The 22,020-nt window shown below is 45.6% G+C and overlaps 1 protein-coding gene across 15 annotated transcripts in view; it reads right to left on the reverse strand.

Moving 5' to 3' along the window:
- The window catches only part of DMD (dystrophin), a 3,066,377-nt gene that overhangs the window by 1,550,587 nt on the left and 1,493,770 nt on the right, over positions 1 to 22,020 (reverse strand). For all 15 annotated transcript variants that reach the window (XM_068268325.1, XM_068268327.1, XM_068268324.1 and 12 more), the window contains one exon: positions 20,810 to 20,982. In XM_068268325.1, the coding sequence (XP_068124426.1) occupies positions 20,810 to 20,982 (173 nt within the window). The remainder of the gene's footprint in view (positions 1 to 20,809; positions 20,983 to 22,020) is intronic.

Consider the following 22,020-nt stretch of genomic DNA (forward strand, 5'->3'; position numbering starts at 1 on the left):
CTTCATTGTGACACGCAAGCCCCTTCACTGTGGCAAGGTAACGATCACAAAGAGGACTTGACACATGTACATGCCTTTTGTTTTGTTGTTGCAGACGCAGTGCAGCCAGAAAAATGAGGCAGGCATGTACACGCACCAGAATTTTTATTATTGTTTTTGTTAGCAGCCGCTACTAGCAGCGGCCTTAAAAATTCAGGAATCCACCTGGAGTCCTGGACCCTGTTGGTGGTGGCAGAGAAGGCAGTCAAGCGGCCTGCAGGCAGAGATGCTGTGTGGGGAGCGACTTAGTCATGGGGCAGGCAGTCACACGGCGTGCAGGCAGAGATGCTGTGTGTGGGGACTGACTTAGTCTTCGGGCAGGCATGAGCATGCTTTGCAGACCAGGCATCTGTGGTCAGATGGACCCTTGACCCAACGCTGTGTGCCAGAGATGTCACCACTTGCCTTTCAACATCACGGTACAGTTTAGGTATCGCCTTTTTTGAGAAAAAATTGCTGCCTGGTATCTTCCACTGCGGTGTGTGGCTTTGCTTTTGTGTGCTGCTTTTCCTCAGGTGGTCATCCTATTGCAGTTTGTGCTTTGTAATTAGTGGTGCTCAGCAGAGCTCGAATATTCGAGTAGCTCGAATATTCGAGCTCTTTTTCAGCTATTCGAGCTCGGTATTCGAGCTCCGAATAGCTGTAGCTATTCGAATGGGCTATTCGAGAACACTCGAATAGCCCATTCACTATTCGAGCTATTCGAGCAAACCGGCGCTATTCGAGCTCGGTACCGAGCTCGAATAGCGTCATAGCCCAGATTGATGTGCTTAGAGCCAATCAGAGGGCTCCCAGGCCCTCTGACGGCAGCCAATCACAGAGGGGGACCCTGGCCAGCCCCTACCCTATAAATAGCGGCCGCCATGTTCGGGTTTTCCATGCTTGCCTGAGACTTGTACAGAGAGAGATCTGCTCCTTTGTGCTTTGGCTTAGCAAGTGCTCTATTGTGTTCATTTACCTAGCGTTTTTGCTCACCTACACCTGCCATATACACCTGTATTGTTGTTATTTAGATAGACATTGTATTTTAGTTAGTAGCTTGTGTGTTACATTAGAGACAGGCAGCTGCTGCAAGCTTACAGGTTTAGGCCTCAGGGGGGCCTTGCCTCTGTGGGCAGCTGTCCTCTGTTTATTTCTCTCATCATCTATACCAGTATTTCTGCTGTCCTTTACTAATAGTATTGTAGTTATACTGTACTAGGAGTAGGACACTCACTGACTGTCACTGTTTATAGGCTACTAGCTAGCTCCTGCGTGTGTGCACTCACTCACCGTCTGTGTGTACACACACTCTATTTCCTTCTGATTACTGATAGATTATTGTTAGTTGTACTTACTTACTACTTACTCTTACTGTACCCGTAGGGACACTCACTGTCACTGTTCATATAGGCTACTAGCTCCTGCGTGTGCGCACTCACTGTCTGAGTGTACACACACAACACACACTCTATTTCCTTCTGATCGCTGATTGATTATTGTAATTAGTTAGTTCTACTTACTGTTACTACTTACTCTTACTGTACTAGGAGTCTAGGACACTCAGTCACTGTGTTCATAGGCTACTAGCTCCTGCGTGCGTGCACTCACTGTCTGAGTGTACACACACCCACACTCCATTTCCTTCTGATCGCTGATTGATTATTGTTATTAGTTAGTTCTACTACTTACTGTTACTACTTACTGTACTAGGAGTCTAGGACACTCAGTCACTGTGTCCATAGGCTACTAGCTCCTGCGTGCGTGCACTCACTGTCTGAGTGTACACACACCACCCACACTCCATTTCCTTCTGATCGCTGATTGATTATTGTTATTAGTTAGTTCTACTACTTACTGTTACTACTTACTTACTCTTACTGTACTAGGAGTCTAGGACACCCAGTCACTGTGTCCATAGGCTACTAGCTCCTGCGTGCGTGCACTCACTGTCTGAGTGTACACACACCACCCACACTCCATTTCCTTCTGATCGCTGATTGATTATTGTTATTAGTTAGTTCTACTTACTGTTACTACTTACTCTTACTGTACTAGGAGTCTAGGACACTCAGTCACTGTGTCCATAGGCTACTAGCTCCTGCGTGCGTGCACTCACTGTCTGAGTGTACACACACCACCCACACTCCATTTCCTTCTGATCGCTGATTGATTATTGTTATTAGTTAGTTCTACTACTTACTGTTACTACTTACTGTACTAGGAGTCTAGGACACTCAGTCACTGTGTCCATAGGCTACTAGCTCCTGCGTGCGTGCACTCACTGTCTGAGTGTACACACACCACCCACACTCCATTTCCTTCTGATCGCTGATTGATTATTGTTATTAGTTAGTTCTACTACTTACTGTTACTACTTACTGTACTAGGAGTCTAGGACACTCAGTCACTGTGTCCATAGGCTACTAGCTCCTGCGTGCGTGCACTCACTGTCTGAGTGTACACACACCACCCACACTCCATTTCCTTCTGATCGCTGATTGATTATTGTTATTAGTTAGTTCTACTACTTACTGTTACTACTTACTTACTCTTACTGTACTAGGAGTCTAGGACACCCAGTCACTGTGTCCATAGGCTACTAGCTCCTGCGTGCGTGCACTCACTGTCTGAGTGTACACACACCACCCACACTCCATTTCCTTCTGATCGCTGATTGATTATTGTTATTAGTTAGTTCTACTTACTGTTACTACTTACTTACTCTTACTGTACTAGGAGTCTAGGACACTCAGTCACTGTGTCCATAGGCTACTAGCTCCTGCGTGCGTGCACTCACTGTCTGAGTGTACACACACCACCCACACTCCATTTCCTTCTGATCGCTGATTGATTATTGTTATTAGTTAGTTCTACTACTTACTGTTACTACTTACTGTACTAGGAGTCTAGGACACTCAGTCACTGTGTCCATAGGCTACTAGCTCCTGCGTGCGTGCACTCACTGTCTGAGTGTACACACACCACCCACACTCCATTTCCTTCTGATCGCTGATTGATTATTGTTATTAGTTAGTTCTACTACTTACTGTTACTACTTACTTACTCTTACTGTACTAGGAGTCTAGGACACCCAGTCACTGTGTCCATAGGCTACTAGCTCCTGCGTGCGTGCACTCACTGTCTGAGTGTACACACACCACCCACACTCCATTTCCTTCTGATCGCTGATTGATTATTGTTATTAGTTAGTTCTACTTACTGTTACTACTTACTTACTCTTACTGTACTAGGAGTCTAGGACACTCAGTCACTGTGTCCATAGGCTACTAGCTCCTGCGTGCGTGCACTCACTGTCTGAGTGTACACACACACCACCCACACTCCATTTCCTTCTGATCGCTGATTGATTATTGTTATTAGTTAGTTCTACTTACTGTTACTACTTACTTACTCTTACCGTACTAGGAGTCTAGGACACTCAGTCACTGTGTCCATAGGCTACTAGCTCCTGCGTGCGTGCACTCACTGTCTGAGTGTACACACACTAAATTTACTTGTGATTACTACTACTGATTATTGTAACTGCTAGTTGTACTTCCTGACTGTTAATACTTACTTACTGTACTAGGGGACACTCACTCAGTCACCTCACCAACCAACCCACTCCATTAAAGTACCCCACTTTTCACCCGCCCTTTTACAAAACTTTTGTCTATACGCCCAAAACATTGAAGATGTCTGGAAGTGGCAGCCAGCGCGGTTTGGGCAAGGGGAAGGGCAGCAAGGGAATCAGGAAGAGAGGGAGCAGCATTGTGGCAAGCCGCGGCCGCGGGCGCGCCACCATGCACAGTTCCGCAGCAGCAGCAGCAGCGTCAGTGGCTAACATTCCTCCCATAGCCACTGGCCGTGGACGCCTTGGGCGCCGCCCAGGAGGAGCATCTGCAACTCACGCTGCAGAGACACAGCAGCAGCAGCGTGTAGCACCTGCTCCCATTTTCCTCCAGCCGGGTCGGAAACGTCCCATTGAGGAAAAGGATGCAGACACTGTGGTGCAACTCATGACGGAGGATGAGCAGCCCGCCATCAGCTCTGCATCCGAGGCCTCCACCCTCACCACCACCACCACCACCACCCCTGTTCGCAGCAGCCGCCCAGCAGGGTCTGGGGAGGAGGCCAGTTCACCGTCAGTCGCCGACCTCTCATTCAGCACTCTTTTGACCCCAGGCATGATGAGTCAATTGAATGCTGTTGTTGGCGATTTGGAGGAGGAGATGCTGATGGGCACTTTGGGGGAGGAGGGATTGGACAGCAAGACTGTGGCGACAGTCAAGCGTCCCATCCATGCATCAGCAGAGGAGTTTGGGGGGTCATCATCAGAGCAGGACATGTTTCAGGAGGGGCATGATGATGATGACCCGGTGACAGACAGAGACTGGGTGCCAACACATCCAGAGGATGTCGTCCTCAGCAGCTCTGAGGAGGAGGAGGAGGATGCGGTTGTGGGCCTTGCAAGGAGGCGCATCATTGCAAGCATTGGCAGCGTCCCACAGCCTGCTGGTGTCTCAGGCTCAGCAGCAGCAGCAGCAGCATCAGCCAGTACCACCACCAGCCGCACCCAAGACCCCCCCCCCCCCCCCAACCACCACAGGGAAACAGGCAGCAGCGCTTCCATGCCGTAGGGGGATGTTTTTGTCACCAATCTGGCGGTTTTTCACCATGCCCACAGTGTACAGCAAGTACGCCACTTGCAACCACTGTCAGCGGAAGTTGAGCAGAGGTGCAGACCCCTTGAAGTTCAGCACCAGCTCGCTGATCAACCACCTTTCTGCGAAACACTTCCACCAGCATGAGGAGTTCCAGAGGCTGAAGGCATCTGGTGCTGGCAGTGGCACCAATCCCATCACTGCACAGCCTTCAGCAGCAGCAGCAGCAACAGCAGCCACCCGCCCTCCTGCTCCTCCAGCAGCACCAGCAGGAGTGCGGAAACGCCCTGCTCCTCCCCCCTCTGCAACTCCTGCCGCCGACACTGAGGCCTGTTCTGGCAGCCAGTCCTCATTGGCCTCCTCTGCTCCGTCTGCTGATTCCCGTGCCAGCAAAAAGGCACGCCAGAGCCTTTTGAGCGAGTCCTTCCAGGGGGTGGTTAGGGCTCTGCCTCCCAGCAGCCGTCGCGTGCGGCAGCTGAACGGCTTGCTGGCACGGGCCATGTGCTCCCAACTCCTGCCGTACACGCTCGTGCAGGAGGGGAGCGACATGCGGGCGCTGCTTGCTTGTGCAGCCCCAGACTGGCAGCTCCCCAGCAGACACTTCTTCGCCCGCAAGGCCATTCCTGCACTGCACCGCTTTGTGATGGCCAATGTGGAGCGAGGGCTGGAGCACGCGGTTGGTGAAAGGGTCCACGTCACCATGGACTCCTGGAGCAGCCGCTTCGGGACAGGCCGCTACCTGTCCTTCACTGTCCACTGGGTCAGCTTGGTGGAAGGGGGTGAGGATGGGAGAGCAGCAGCGGGCACAGCAGCAGCAGCAACACAGTGGGTGGTGCCACCCCGCAGGGTCAGGGGAACTGCAGCGGGTTCCTCCGATCCTCTGCCATCCTCCGCCACACCTGGCCAAACCCCCCGCCTCAGCAGCAGTGTGAAGGCCCGCCACTGCCAAGCGCTGCTGCACTTGGTCAGCCTTGGCAAGACCAAGCTGACGGCAGCCCACGTGTTGGCCAAACTCCAGGAGCAGGAGCGGATTTGGCTGACCCCCAGAGGCCTCAGAGTCGGAGAGGTGGTGTCCGACAATGGGGCCAATCTGGTTGCTGCCATAGACAGGGGAAACCTGACCCACATCCCCTGTCTTGCCCACGTGCTGAACCTGGTGGTGCAGAAGTTCCTGCGCACCTACCAGGGGATGGACGAGCTGCTGGAAACGGCAAGGAACGTTGTGCGTCACTTCCGGCGCTCGGCTGCAGCCTGTGCGAGCCTGGAAGACGTGCAAAAGGAGCTGGATCTGCCACGCCATCGGCTGATCATTGACGTTCCGACTCGCTGGAACTCCACCCTGGCGATGTTGGAGCGTCTGGTTGAACAGAAGCACGCTGTCAACCACTACCTTGCCCTGGCCACTGTTTCCGCAGCTCAGAGAAGGGACAAGACCAGCAACATCCCGTCCATCGTCCCCGATGATGACTGGAGGCACATGCAGCAGGTGTGCTTAGTGCTGGCTCCCTTCCTGCAGGCCACAAACATGGTGAGCAGGGACCATGCTATGGTCTGCGAGTGGGTGCCCCTGGTTTCTCTGCTGAACAGGGCACTCGATGCTTTGCTGGCACAGGGAGCGGCAGCCTTGGACCAGCAGGAGCGGCAAGCAGCTGCACAGTCCACCTCTGAGGGGGAGGAGGAGGAGGACTTGGTGGAGGTCCCTGACCTGGCTGCTGATGAGGGGGATCAGCGCAGTGCAGCTGAGTTGGTGCGGGGGTGGAGAGAGGATGAGGCAGCAGAGGAGGAGGATGAGGAGGACAGCACTGACGTCGATGTGCCAGCAGACGTGGCCCGCCTCTTCCCAATGGCAGCGCACATGCTGACGTGCCTGCGCAGGGACCCCAGGGTGATCCAGATGAAGCAGAGGGAGGACATCTGGATCAGCATGATGTTGGACCCACGCCTCAAGGGGAAGTTGAGCCAGTTCCTGCCGCCTGCAGGAGGAGACCCAGCGCAACAAATAAGGAGCTTGCAGCAGGCCCTTGTTGAGCGCTTGGAGGAAGCCTTCCCCCAGCCTTCCACCCCCACTGTCCAGCAGCCAGCACAGAGGCAGCAGCAGGTGCCTGCATCCAGCAGCAGCAAGCGCCCCACAGACCTGCTGTCTCTCAGCCACGAGCTCTACAGGACTGTAGAGGCTCCGGCAGCAGTGACTAGAGAGGAGATGCATGCAGCAGCATCCTCCTCCGGTCACAGCCAGCGCCTGACCCGCATGGTGGCTGACTACATGGGGTCCTACAGCGGGCTTGACAGCGATGCCCCTGTTGATCCCATGGAGTATTGGGTCAAGCGCATGGAGATCTGGAGCGAGCTGGCGCAGTACGCCCTGGAAGTGCTGTCCTGCCCCCCTTCCAGCGTGCTGTCCGAGCGCTGCTTCAGTGCAGCTGGTGGCGTGGTCACCGAGAAACGCTCACGTCTGTCTCACAAGTCTGTGGACAGACTGACGTTTCTCAAGATGAACCAGGCGTGGGTGGAAGGCGAGTTCCTGGCCCCTGTTGTCGGCGAGAGGGGGACATGAACTGGCTGCCGGAACTTAGTACCATCGTTAATGTGCCTTACCACCCTTTACCACCTCCTGGCTCCTGCTCACTAAGCCAGCCTGGTTCACTTTGACTATTACGTCGCCTGCAGCCACACATTTCACACCTACAGTGGGCTGCTGCTGTGTACTGCCCTTCTGCTGTCTGTCTGTGTTTCCCACTGCCAGGGTACACAGAATTACCGTCTGCTGCCACTCTGCCACCAGCTATTACGTCACAACAATAGCTGCTCACACTGCTCCTCCATTCCTCCTGCTGCTGCTGTCTGTCTGTGTTTCCCACTGCCAGGGTACACAGAATTACCTTCTGCTGCCACTCTGCCACCAGCTATTACGTCAAAACAATAGCTATATTGGTTGTAAAACCAAAACCAAAAAAAACCAATAAAAAAAAAAAAAGGTTTAATTTTTCTGAGGTGCCCGGGTTGAAAACTGTGTTGTCCCAGTTGTGTATTGGACACAATGTGGGCTGCACGACCGCTGTCTGGGACCTCCTGTTGTGTTTATTTACAGCCCTGGTATCACCGCTAGGTACCAGGGCTATTATGTCACGCTGCCTACCTGCTGCCACACTCACACTGCTCCTCCATTCCTCCTGCTGCTGCTGTCTGTCTGTGTTTCCCACTGCCAGGGTACACAGAATTACCGTCTGCTGCCACTCTGCCACCAGCTATTACGTCACAACAATAGCTGCTCACACTGCTCCTCCATTCCTCCTGCTGCTGCTGTCTGTCTGTGTTTCCCACTGCCAGGGTACACAGAATTACCTTCTGCTGCCACTCTGCCACCAGCTATTACGTCAAAACAATAGCTATATTGGTTGTAAAACCAAAACCAAAAAAAACCAATAAAAAAAAAAAAAGGTTTAATTTTTCTGAGGTGCCCGGGTTGAAAACTGTGTTGTCCCAGTTGTGTATTGGACACAATGTGGGCTGCACGACCGCTGTCTGGGACCTCCTGTTGTGTTTATTTACAGCCCTGGTATCACCGCTAGGTACCAGGGCTATTATGTCACGGCGAGCTGCCTGCCTCATTGACTGCCTGCTGCCACACACTCATCCTCCTCCTCCTGCTGCTGAATTTACCTCCTGCTGTCTTTGTGTTTCCACTGCCAGGGAGCACATACAATGGCGCTTCCAACATGCGTGCGCCCACCAGCTATTTGTTACGCTCAAAAATAGCTGCATTTCTTTAAAAAAAAATTTGAAAAGAGAAATACGTGAAGAAGAAGAAGAAGACGATATTGAAAAAGAAGGAGAAGGAGAAGATGAAGAAGAAGATGAAGAAGAAGATGAAGAAGAAGAAGATGAAGATGAAGAAGATGAAGATGAAGAAGAAGAAGAAGATGAAGAAGAAGAAGATGAAGAAGAAGATGAAGAAGATGAAGATGAAGAAGAAGAAGAAGATGATGAAGAAGATGAAGAAGAAGAAGAAGAAGATGAAGAAGAAGAAGATGAAGAAGAAGAAGATGAAGAAGAAGATGAAGAAGATGAAGAAGAAGATGAAGAAGATGAAGATGAAGAAGAAGAAGAAGATGATGAAGAAGATGAAGAAGAAGAAGAAGAAGATGAAGAAGATGAAGAAGAAGAAGAAGAAGATGAAGAAGAAGAAGAAGAAGATGAAGAAGATGAAGAAGATGAAGAAGATGAAGAAGAAGATGAAGATGAAGAAGATGAAGATGAAGAAGATGAAGATGAAGAAGATGAAGAAGATGAAGAAGAAGAAGAAGATGAAGAAGAAGAAGAAGAAGATGAAGAAGAAGATGAAGAAGATGAAGATGAAGAAGAAGAAGAAGATGATGAAGAAGAAGAAGAAGAAGAAGAAGAAGATCTAGAAGAAGATTAAGAAAGATAAAGAAGAAGAAGAACAAGTATATACAGTAACACTACACTACTGAACCAAATTAAGGACACAACTTCTCTTTCCACATTTTTTTTTAAAGGAACATCCCCACATAATCACTTGCTGTTGTTACTTGGAAAAAAAGATGTTTCTTGCATCATTCACCCTCAAAACAAGTGTTGGAAGCTATTTTGGGCCAATTCGAATAGTCAGCTCGAATAGTGAGCTCGAATACCGACTCGAATAGTGAGCTCGAAGTCCGAGGTCGAATCGAATAGTAAAAAATATTCGACTCGAATATTCGACTGACCTCGAATAATTTACTATTCGAATTCGACCAAATTCGAATTTTTAAAAGGGGTATTTGAGCACCACTGTTTGTAATCATGTGTCTTCGTAAGGTACTTGTCCCTACGCGGGTCTTGGTCTTTCCACGGCTCAATTTTTGGTGGCAGAGCGTACAGATGGCATTGCTCTCATCTGAGGCAGACACACACACAAATTTCCAAACCACTGAGCCCTGGGGTGATGGCACTTTGGTGGTGGCGGCCGACTGAGTGTTAAGTGGGGTGCCAGAATCAGAGCAGGAGGAGGAAGATATGTCAAGCTTTCGTGCGGAAGCTGAGAAAGATGAGGTGTTCTGTGTTAAATAGTCAACTACGTACTGACAATATTGGGGGTTGATGGCACGTGCCTTCTTCTGAACACTGTACTTTGGTCGAGGGCCACACAAAATCATGACAGCGCAACCTCAAACAGACCTGCCAGGTGGCCTGCCTCTGCCTTTTGTTTTGTCCATATTGGGGGGATGAAGTGAAAGGTATGCACTGACTTGACTAATACAATGTGCAGTTAACAGGTATGCACGGAGTGGTATATCACACTGTGTGCACTCACGTAATTAGGTGGATGTACTGAACACAACAGGTAGGTATATGCAGTGATGGGTATTACAAATGTGCACCTGTCACACACGTACCATGAACAGGTACAGTGACTGGTGGTATTGAATATCACACTGCGTGCGCTCACGTAGGCAGGTGGGTGCACTGAAGTGAACAACAGGTAGGTAAATGCAGTGATGGGTATTACAAAGTTTACCTGTCACACACAGACAGGTAACGGACATTTACAGTGGCACTGCGTGTGCTCACGTAGGTAGGTGGGTGCACTGTTAACAACAGGTAGGTATATGCAGTGATGGGTATTACAATGTGTACCTGTCACACACACAGGTAGTCACTGAATGTAATGGGCCTGGCAGTGGCACACACAGTAGGAATTACCAAGGCTGTCTATGCAACACAAGTGTCTGTGGGACACACACACACAAAAAAAAAAAAAAAAGATCACGAGAACAAGATTAGCTCTCAAAAGAGATGTTGAGGGGTGCTTTTTTAGCAATAAGAATCAGCAAGGAGAAAGCTAAGAAGCCTACAAGAGCCTAACTTAGCTTTCCCTATAGGTCTCTGCACAGCAGCTCTCCCTTCTCTAATTACTGCAGGCACACGAGTAAGTCCAATGCCTGACGCTGCCTGCCTTTTATAAGGAGGGAGTGGCTCCAGGAGGGAGTGTAGCCTGATTGGCTACAATGTGCCTGCTGACTGTGATGTAGAGGGTCAAAGCTGCCCCTAATGATGCACTATGGGGGCAAATCGAACGTCCGGAAAAGTTTGTGGTTCTCCGCGAACGACCGAAGTTTACCGGGAACCGTTCAGGCCATCTCTACCTGTCACCTCCTTACAACCAAAAAGATGGCTGCCCTCATGAAATCAAACATTTACCTGTTCTTTTAAAACAGGGTGGGTAAGAGATTATATTACCTATCTATTTTAATTAACATAACTGAATTAACCTAATGACAGTATGTTTGTTTTGGCTGAAGTTCCTCTTTAAGTCGTATGAACGTGACTCTTTCCCTACAGCTCAGCTTCTCTCCCAGCCTATGATTTAACACTCTGCAGGTCACTGTGGACCTCTATCTCTTGATAGATGCCCTGTGTGTGGCACACAGTCTGCCTAAATAGAGCCTGTAATATATCATTCTGCTCTGCCCTTGGGAAGCAGAATGGTTGATGTAGTTACATGTAAATACTTTGACTTGGCTTTGAAGGTTTTCTTGCTGCTACTCAAAACCAACATAAAGTGTTTACCGGCTACTATGGCAGCCCTATTGCTCCCAAGGGCAGAGAAGAGTGATACAGGCTACATTCATGCAGGCTGCAGGGTGCATACAGGGCATGTGAGAAGAGACACATAACCCAGGAGACCTGCAGAGTGTTAAATCATAGCAAAGGAGAGGAATCAGACTGCAAAGACACATACATAAATAAAAGCTGTTTACTGTGTAATACATAATACATGATTACACAGTCTTCAAAATCATAATAGAACTACATTTTAGCACAAAATAGTTCAACTTTCATCCCGATATGATCCCAGCTGGCTAGAGTGCATACTCTTATTAATGGCATAGAAATTCTAAATCATAAGGAAAGTGAATTTTCAGCAATAATTTTTTCACTTTTTATGAATTTATTTGCAGTATTTTAGCATTAAACAAGGAGTTTTCCGTTTTGTCAACAGCATATCCACTTACAAATAAAAATCCCATTGTGATTCTGTAACCTCATATGTGGCAGCATGAAAGGATCCCACAAAGCTTGGTAAAACATTTGCATCGTTCCCATGTTACCCTTTAAGGTTTATAAAATGACCACTCCCTACCACTGTACACATCCCCCTCCTTTTTTTTTATAAATAGCGCAACGTTACTCAGACATTTGTTGGCCTTCCCATGTCACACTGGTTCCTATAGTTACTGTCCAAAAACCATAAATACGCCATCAGAATTATCCACCATATTCGGAAACCACCAGAAAGCTTTTTTAGCTTGTCAACATTGGTGGCTGTACAAAACCCTGGACTTCAACAATGTGAGATGGTTACAGATTAACGCTGAAGTCACTCTTGGTGAATTCAAATTGGAATTTGGCTTTTTGAATTGGAATCCTAGGAGTATGCTCAGTGGCAATGAAGGGTGGTGGGAAGATGAACTGACAAATAGAGATGGCCCGAACAGTTCGCCGGCGAACGGTTCCCGACAAACTTCCGGGGTGTACGATTGCTGAGAACCGCAAGCTTTTCTGGAAGTTCGGTTCACCCCCATAGTGCATCATGAGGGTCAACTTTGACTCTCTACATCACAGTCAGCAGGCACATTGTAGCCTAACAGGCTACACTCCCTCCTGGTGCCACTCCCCCCTTACAAAGGGCAGGCAGCATCAGGCTTTTCACTAACTCGTGTGCCTGCATTAATTAGAGAAGGGAAAGCTGCTGCAGACTCTCATAGGGAAAGCTTAGTTAGGCTCTTGTAGGCTTCTTAGCTTGCTCCTTGCCGATTCTTATTGTTGCAAAAGCACCCCTCAACAGCTCTATTGAGAGCTAATCTTGTTCTTGGGATCTATTTTTTGTGTGTGTGTGGCCCACTGACACTTGTGTTGCATAGACGGCCTTGGTAATTCCTACTGTGTGTGCCACTGCCAGGCCCAGCACATTCAGTGACTACCTGTGTGTGTGATAGGTGCACATTGTAATACCCATCACTGCATATAGCTACTACTTGTTGTTCACTTCAGTGCACCCACCTACCTATGTGAGCGCATGCAGTGTCACTGTGCATGTCCGTTACCTGTCTGTGTGTGACAGGTGCACATTTGTAATACCAGTCATTGCATAATTGTTCACAGTACCTGTGTGACCGCACACTGTGTAATATACCACTCCACGCATACCTTTTAACTGCACCTGTGTGACAGCTTCACATTGTATTGTAATACCAGTCACTGCATACCTTTCGCTGCATCTGTGACTACACATTGTATTATATCTGGCAGTCAGTGCATACCTTTCACTTGAATGGATAGCAGACTTGCCCTCCATAACAGATTCTCGTTACAGGTAGTAAAGTCAATCAGTGTCATATACAGCAGGGCCTAGAAAGTCCTCCTGTATTGTTATTTTTTGTCACTACCTAAGGACGTGCATGCCATGCCTGCTGCCTTCCTTGGATGTGTGGTAGCCGTCCCTGCTCCTTTGCCCACAGCATGCCTGCTGCTTTCCTTGGATGTGTGGTGGTGGTAGCCGTTTCTTAGGTTCCCACTCCGGACTGGAATCGAACCAGGATTAGCCAGCCATTGGCCGTGGTCACCATGCTCCTGAGAAAGTACCATCGAAAGTTTCACACAGTTGAATGAATGGCAGTCTTGCCCTCCATAACAGATTCTCATTAAAGGCAAGTGGTGTCATCTCTGGCACACAGCGCTGGGTCAAGGATCCATCTGACCACAGATGCCTGGTCTGCAAAGCATGGTCAGGGCAGGTAAATTACTTATACAGCAAATGGGTCCTTACTTGGATGTGTGGTGGTGGTAGCCGGTTCTCAGGGTCCCACTCTGGACTGGAATCGAACCCTGATTCCCCTGCCATTACCCGTGGTCGCTCACAATGGCAGACTTGCCCTCCATAACAGATTCTAGTTACAGCCAGGTACTGAACAGCCAGCGGAAAATGTAATTTAAAAAAATAGATGTAAGCTTTAACAATGGTTGAGAAAGAACCATTGAAAGTTGATAAGACAGTCAGACATTACCTGATAACACTGAGAAAGAGCAATCTCGCCATGGTGCGCACCAGTCCAGCACAGCCGTCACTATACAAACAGCTGTTTGCGGTGTGTTACACAGTGAGTTTGGTGTGTCAGTGTGAAGCAGTACTCTAATTACACTCCCTGATTGATGTATACACATGCAAGATGTTTTAAAGCACTTAAACGCTGCTTTGCATCAATCCAGATTTTTCCAAGGGACTTTTGACGTCCATCCCACTCCGCCATTCCCCCCTCCAGGTGTTGTTAGACCCCTTGAAACATCTTTTCCATCACTTTTGTGGCCAGCATAAGTGTTTCTAGTTTTGAAAGTTCGCCTCCCCATTGAAGTCTATTGCGGTTCGCGAAAGTTCACGTGCACTTAACTTTTGCGGAAGTTCCCGAACTCGGTTCGCGAACCGAAAATCGGAGGTTCAGGCCATCTCTACTGACAAATTTAGCAACCCTTCCCCTTGCTCCAGACCCTGGTGCAGCAGCTATGTTTGCAATAGTCATACCGTGCTTAGACCATCACTGATAGCCTCATTAGTAGTAGGATACCAAATCAGACTATGTAGAAAAGAGACAAAGATTTAATCCAATAAGTTCTATAGTGAAATTTTGTTGGGAACTCTACTTATCAATGAATTCCTGTTTTGCATTGATGCATGAACTTGTCATGTAATCTCCTGGTATTTTTAAATCCACATGTTTCATTCAATACAACATTTCAAGGTCAGAACATTTTCACATTCAATTAAACCACTCTAAATATGCTTAGACCATACCACAGGGAAAGCGTGCATATATTTCAGTATGAGTAAGCTAATGCAACAAAGAAGTCTTTTAGAGACTGTAGTGAATACACACTATTAAATAATGTATAAATGTAAGAATCAAATTAATTTTCTATTAGTAAATACTAAGCACAAAAAACATTATTTTTTTTATTAACCATTAAAGACCTAAAATAGGTCCAGTGCACAAAATGGTGAGCCTAAACTTACACAGCCATCATACAAATATACATGTGGATCAATCAATCAAATTTTGCATATGGTATATACTAGCATAGTAGAGTATAATATTCATTATCAAACAGAACCAAATGAGGAGTTTCCATGTCTAAATTATAGAAAATAGTACGTAGAATAATGATTTCTAGGTTCAGTATCTGTGCATTTATTAAGAGTACATTCTAAACAAATAAGGACCTTCAATACCCAAACAGACACATGCAGAGCATGCTGCAGAAAAGGTACTTTTATGATTAAATTTCAATAATTCAACCCCTCATGGAATATAAAAATAAAACATTTCTTTTATATATATATATATATATATATATATATATATATATATATAATATATATATATATATATATATATATATATATATATATATATATATATATATATATATATATATATATATATATATATATATATATATATATATATATATATATATATATATATATATATATATATATATATATACTGTATATACATATATATATATATATATATATATATATATATATATATATATATATATATATATATATATAATTTGGTGCTACACTAGCAGTATAAATGTTGGACAACAGGTTATCAAGCATGGGGGTGGGGGGGAGGATATGCACCCTTTTTTCAGTTTATAGTAATACAGAATAAGTAAATACAACATTTCTTCATCCTTCAGTGTTCTGGACACTACATGTGCAGGTGTGTGCATAGTGATGTGCCGGCTGCAGCACATTTTAATAAACTTGTTTGTGGATGCCAATTCTAGTGCATGGTAAACATGCACATACATGCACTGATACCCTAATCATGTCAGCAGAACCATGTTCACCAGTACCAGAAATGGGTCATAACATTAAGGGCTTGATTCACAAAGCGGTGCTAACTGTTAGCACGCCTGTGAAAACCCCCTTAGCACGTCTAAACAAGCTTTTCGCGCATAAAACTTTACGCGCGCAAAACTTTATGCGCGTAAAACTTTACGCGCGTACTGCACAGAGCGCAGGACGCTCCGCGCGAAGTGCCCATTAAAGCCTATGGGACTTAGCGCGCGTAAAACTTTGCGCGCATAAAACTTTGCGCGCGCAAAGTTAGCGCGCGATCTGATTGAGAAATACGGTGCTAACATACTTAGCACCCTGGTTAGCGCGTCTAAAGACTTTAGACGTGCTAAGTAGGTTAGCACCGCTTTGTGAATCAAGCCCTAAATGTGTGATACATCATAATCTAGGCTTTTTGCTTCCATTCACCTAATTCTTAGGCAATCATAGCAGCAATAAGCCAAGGGGTTGCAATTCCTCAGTTTAGTAAATCACCATCACAATTTCCCTTGCAGTAAATAATCCCTGATTAAGTAGTTCATCATATGCTCAAGTTCATAGCCCAATATGATTAATCCAGTACAATGGATCTTCTTGCTGTAACTGTTATTTGTAAACACACAACTCATTTATTTTGTTCCTGCCTTCAATATAATCGTCTTTTGTACAGTCCCTTGACAGAGATGCGCAGACCTGTCACCCGGCCTCCCTGGTGACGCGTAACGGCCGGCATGATGACGACGAGCATCAGGATCCAGGAAGAGTTGCCCGACACCAGCGGAACACGGAGAGGAGCAAGGAGGACGATGGGGGACCTCGCAGCCTATGGTGGGCTGGAGAAAGCCCAAGGTAAGTGAAATCTGTTAATTTAGGTTACTGCTCAGGGTCTATTAAAGAATCCTAACAGACTTTCACAGATTGACAGTTGTAGGATCCATTCTTTGTATTAAAGTTAACAAATATAAAAACTAGCTGTGTGTATTTTAAATTAAGAATATGATATTTTTCCAGACACCTCTGGTGACAAAATTCATTGCTCGTACTGTAAACCAGGACTGCATGAAATATTTCTAGAATGAGGCGATCATTTCCCTGTCCCAGGAACAAGATACGCTGTAGTGAAGATCAGGATTACCATGCATGTTAATCAAACACACAAAATTTGTTCAATCATTCAAAAGATTTTCTGATTAACTGCATGCATTTCAATTTGCAGATGAACCCTTGGGATAATAAGATCTGATTTCTGATTGTGAGATGAATATAGCCTAAAAAGAGAATGTGGAGGAGACAAGGCTAGACAATCAGGACACAAATAAGTCAGGGAAGAGAGAAAATGTATATAACTTACATTTGAACACTATAAAAGTAAATAGAAATATACAATATTTATCGTACATGAACAATTTTTGTAAATGATATTGCTCATACTAAGGTGGGACTTATATGGTATAAAATAATGTAGTAGATGTATAATTGGTTCCATGCCATATTTCAGATCTTAAACGCTCAGGCTTTTCATTTGTACTACAGTCAGCGTTTTATTTTCCTTAAAGAGATACTGCCACATATCAATCATAGGGCGCCTGATTCATGTACATGCAGGACACAAGAATATTACCAGTACTAATGCCAGGAGAGTACCACACATTGTGTAATCATCACAACCCGCAGTACATGGGTAACGCACAGTACTCTACTGGCATTAGTAACTGCTGCTTGAGCATGGAGCTTTGTGGTAGCTATGTGAATCAGGCTCCTAGTTGGGTAAAAGCAATTTTTCTTATCCATAACTCTTGAGCTTAGCATGGCTGCAATCGGTTGTCTCATTTTTGAGATATGGGCACTTGCTGAAAGACTGTGTCAGACGAGTAAGGCAAAAATGGCGCTGGAAATTTGGGCGCACCAGGGTCACCATAGGCCTGAATGAGAATTACGGCTATAGGGGCACTCAGGCCGTAATTGGGCGTGGTCAAGAGACAGAGCCCAAATTATGATAAAAAAAAATAAAAAAAACATAACTTGGCCACCAGCAATATCTGGCAGTCAAGTTATGTCTTACCCTACAGTCAATGGCGGCCTGGAGGGGTAATAGTAATTAAAGCTGCCCAGGAATTTTGCACTATTTTTAATCCCTTGTCATCCTGGCTGCTATTAAAGTTTTTCTTGTTCATGGTTTTAATTGGTCTTAAAGAACAAGTGACACCCATGCTAATCTAGAAATAAAAAACACGTAAATAAGTAGATAAATACTAGTTCTACTTACATAACAGATTTATTGCACTGTCCACATTATGATTCTTGTGAATGTTATGAAAGAAAAGCAGAGAATCCTATTCTAGACAGTTTCCATCTTTGTTACTTGTTTTCTCCTCTTGCTAATTGTGTATGCGTTACCCACCCTCCTCCCAGAGTATTAAGACACTCCCCGGAGGTCTATACTACGATGTGCACTGTCTTATGTCATCAGAAGGAGGGGGAACTAATGGGAAGAGGAGGAATATATTATAGATAAAAAGACCCCGAGCATGCAATACTTTGGCAATGGCACTTAAAGGGCCAGTGCTCCTAAGGTGTATGGTAACAACATAACAGCAGAAAACGTTTTGAATGCAGAATAAGCATCTTAATCACTTAATACACTCAGACCAGTTGCTGTTGAAATTTGCTTTTTATGGTGACAATCCCACTTTAAAGACATCTGTAGTCCCTTGGATGAAGCAAGAACAACATCGGGATTAAATAATAAAGCATAATTTTTGAAATATTTTCCTTATATCTTAGCGAATGGGATTAATTAAAAAAAAAAAGAATCCAGATACTTACCTAAGGAGAGGGAAGGCTCTAGGTCCTAATGAGCCTTCCCTCTCCTCTCCCGATGCCCTCGGTGCAGCACTGGCTCTCCCGTTTAAATCTCTTATGGCGGGGGACTTCGGAAGTCTTTGGGAGCTGAGTACTCCCGATGACAGGCAGCTCCATACAGTGCATGCGCCAGAGAGAACGCTCGCGCGTGTGCAGTATGGAGCGGCCCATTGTTGGGAGCACTCAGGCTCCCAAAGAATTTACAAAGTCACTTTCGCCAGTGGAGCGAGCAGTATTTGACCAAATTAGTCAAATACTGCTCTTGGGGACAGCGCTGCACCGAGGGCACCGGGAAAGGAGAGGGATAGCTCATTAGGACCCAGAGCCTTACCTCTTGTTAGGTAAATACCTGACTTTTCTTTAAAGCACAGTTCCCATTTACCTTAAAATGTAATGCTAATTATTGAGCAATACATTATTGATTTTTAATTTGGGGCCACTTTAAAGGTTACGTACAAGGAGAATAAAAAACAAAAATCCCCTTCCTCCTGTACCTGGCAGCCATCCTGTGTACTCACCGCAGCTTTGGTGGCTCTCCTCCGCTGCAGATGCCGACCTCGGAAGGTCGGCTTTTTCTGCGTTCCACTGTGCGGGTCATGTGGTCGCGCTGGCGTCATCAGGACGGTACTGCGCAGGCGCAGAACTACTGCGCCTGCACAGTACAGTCCTGATGATGTCAGCGCAACCATGTGATCCCCACGGTGGAGTGAAGAAGAAGCCGACACGCAAGCCTATCTGGCGATGTCGGCATCTGCAGTGGAGGAGACTGGGAGCCACCGGAGCTGCGGCGAGGGCACAGGACAGCTGCCAGGGGCTGGAGGCAGCCCTAGGTAAGTGTTTTTTTTTTTCATTCTCCTTGGACGTATCCTTTAAGCAGCATGGCAAAGTGTTAATCTTTTCTTAGTCTTATTTATAAAACTGTGTTCACTCACAGTTCTAGTGATATGGTTACTAAGAAAAGGTGTTACTGGAATACTCCCCAATGGACAGCAATACAAATTCAGACAGAAATTTTACTTTTCTTATTTAATTTTCTTCCCTGGGTTCCTGGTAGAGAAAATGTAATTATTCTCCATCATCCAGTCTGTAAGAAGTCTTGTAACGAGTGACAGATGAATTGTGCAGTCACTAACTTTGACAAAACTCAGAGGTACAACACTATTTACTTTCACCTGGTCCCTTGGCAAGGTATATGTTTATACACATAGCTAGTGATGAGTGTTCTTGTTTTAACAAGACAAAACAGACAGGGCCCAGTTGAGTAGGTAATAAGTTTAGTTTAGACCACTGGTACTCTCAAAAAAAAAATACTTTCTACCCTGACCGTTGACTTTAACATATGAATAGTGGTGTGTCTGTTTTGGTATAGAAGCACCGGGCCAAACATTTTCATCACAAGAATAGCTAAACCATTCTATGGTAAATGGCAACACTTTCATTAATGATTTATTTGTTACTGATGCGTAGTGTGCATAAGAATTTTTTGTACAGCAATAATCTTACCCAATATGTTGAGAGCTGAGTAAATTGCCCTATCATTTAATGTCTATCTTTAAAGTGGACCTGAACTCAGAACTTCCTTTCTGCTCTTAAAGATAAGCAACAGCATAATAACATTTTAAAGAAAAACATTTCTTTGTTGTAGCTGATACAAATCATGCAATCGATCTACAGTTTGTATACTTCTTGCTTTCATGGAAACAGACATAGGGTAAAAATCCTGTTTTTACAAATTAGCTGCTCTGCTGAAGCAGCCAGCTGACACAGCTGAGAGATAAAATTACATTTGGGATTAGTCACAGACGAGGGGGAATTAGACAGGCTAAACTCTTTAAATACACACAGGGTACATTTTGCTATGTTTTCCTTCTGTCCTGTGCAAGAGTTCAGGTCCACTTTAACCTAAAACTGTCACTGTAAGTTTGTGTGAAGTTCAGTCACTGATTTGCCAGGCAACAGGTGTGAACCAATTTCTGTATAATGCAATCAAATGGCAACATAAGGAACATTAGTGTGCCATTGGTTGACAAGGCAGAAATCCATTGCTTGTAGTGTTCAGCAAGCAGTTGTTTACAGCTCAGTCGTCAGTACATCCAATGGGCACCACCTCACTGTCTGAATGGCTGCCAGCACCCATAAGATTCATGGTAGAAGCTGAAAGGTGGTGAATGCACTGTTATCAACTGTGGATGCACTGCTGTCAAATACAGGCAAGTACACAGCTAAGTGGAAGAAAGCTGCTTCTTACTAACCAGAATAGTAACTCCTGTTTGTATGTATCATTTTACTTATTTTTTTTAAAGGGTGCAATATGCAATCTGTGCTCTATGCATTTGTTGTAAATTAGACTTACTGTTGCCGGTCTTTGTAAAGAGAGTTGACGTTTTCCCAATGGATTGAAAGTTCGGACAGTTTTTCATGAACTTTTTCACTTTCTTTTGGAGTAGCAGAATGAAGGACTGGGTTCTTTTTGCTTTCAATGACTGCATATTGACCTGACAGTCTCCCGAGAATTTCTTTGGAGTTCTGTGGCATCAACATAGTATGGGGAAAAAAAAAAAAAAAGATAAATCAGAAAACTGTGTATACATTTAGGATCTTCAGTTTTGCCATATTTAACTTTATAGACATTTGCATAATCTGGATTCAACAAAATCACTGGATTGTAGTAGTTTTGTAACTAGGAAAGAGCTATCTTTTTTCAGATGATGCCTTAGGCCTTATTTATACTTCTGAGCACAGTTAGGGGTGTAATCGGAGCACAACATCCACAATCCCACACCATCTGCGCTGCCAATGCCATTCACTGCAGTGAATGCATCAGTGCATCACTTTGTCAAAAAATGCATGCAGCAGTGCGATAGCGCATTACCACTGCTGCACAGTGCATGTAGTCTGAACATCAGACAGTGCTGTCTATTCACTTCTGATGTTCCTACGTGTCACACACCATATGTCAGTGTCTTAAACAGTGAAATAAATAAGTTTACAACTTTTTTTGATACAGCTATCTGATCAGTGCTGGTGCTACACCCCAACATGTCAGTTTCTTAAACAGTAAATTAAAACAATGTACAATTTTCTTCAAAGATCTTTCTGGTACAGTCACGGCTTGTACAATGCTATACAACACACATCAATGTTCTAAACAGTAAAATAAGATAATTTATAATTTTTTTTCACCCACCTGTCAGAGGTGAAATGTTTGGGGTGCTATTAAGATTGCCAGGGCGGCTGCGGGAGGGTTTTTTTTTTAATAAAAAAAATGTATTACATGCAGCCAACTGAAAGTTGGCTGCATGAAAGCCCACTAGAGGGCGCTCCTGACGTGTACTTCTGATTGCCTCCGGCGATCAGAAGTAACAAGAAAAGCCGCGATGAGCGGCCTTCCTTGTTTCGCTTTCCTCGTCGCCATGGCGACAAGCGGAGTGACGTCATGGACGTCAGCCGAAGTCCTAACGTCAGCCGCCTCTGATCCAGCCCTTAGCGCTGGCCAGAACTGATTGGTCCGGCTGCGCAGGGCTCGGGCGGCTGGGGGGACCCTCTTTCGCCGCCGCTCGCGGC

This window comes from Hyperolius riggenbachi, chromosome 2 (assembly GCF_040937935.1).
Source record: "Hyperolius riggenbachi isolate aHypRig1 chromosome 2, aHypRig1.pri, whole genome shotgun sequence".
NCBI lineage: Eukaryota > Metazoa > Chordata > Amphibia > Anura > Hyperoliidae > Hyperolius > Hyperolius riggenbachi.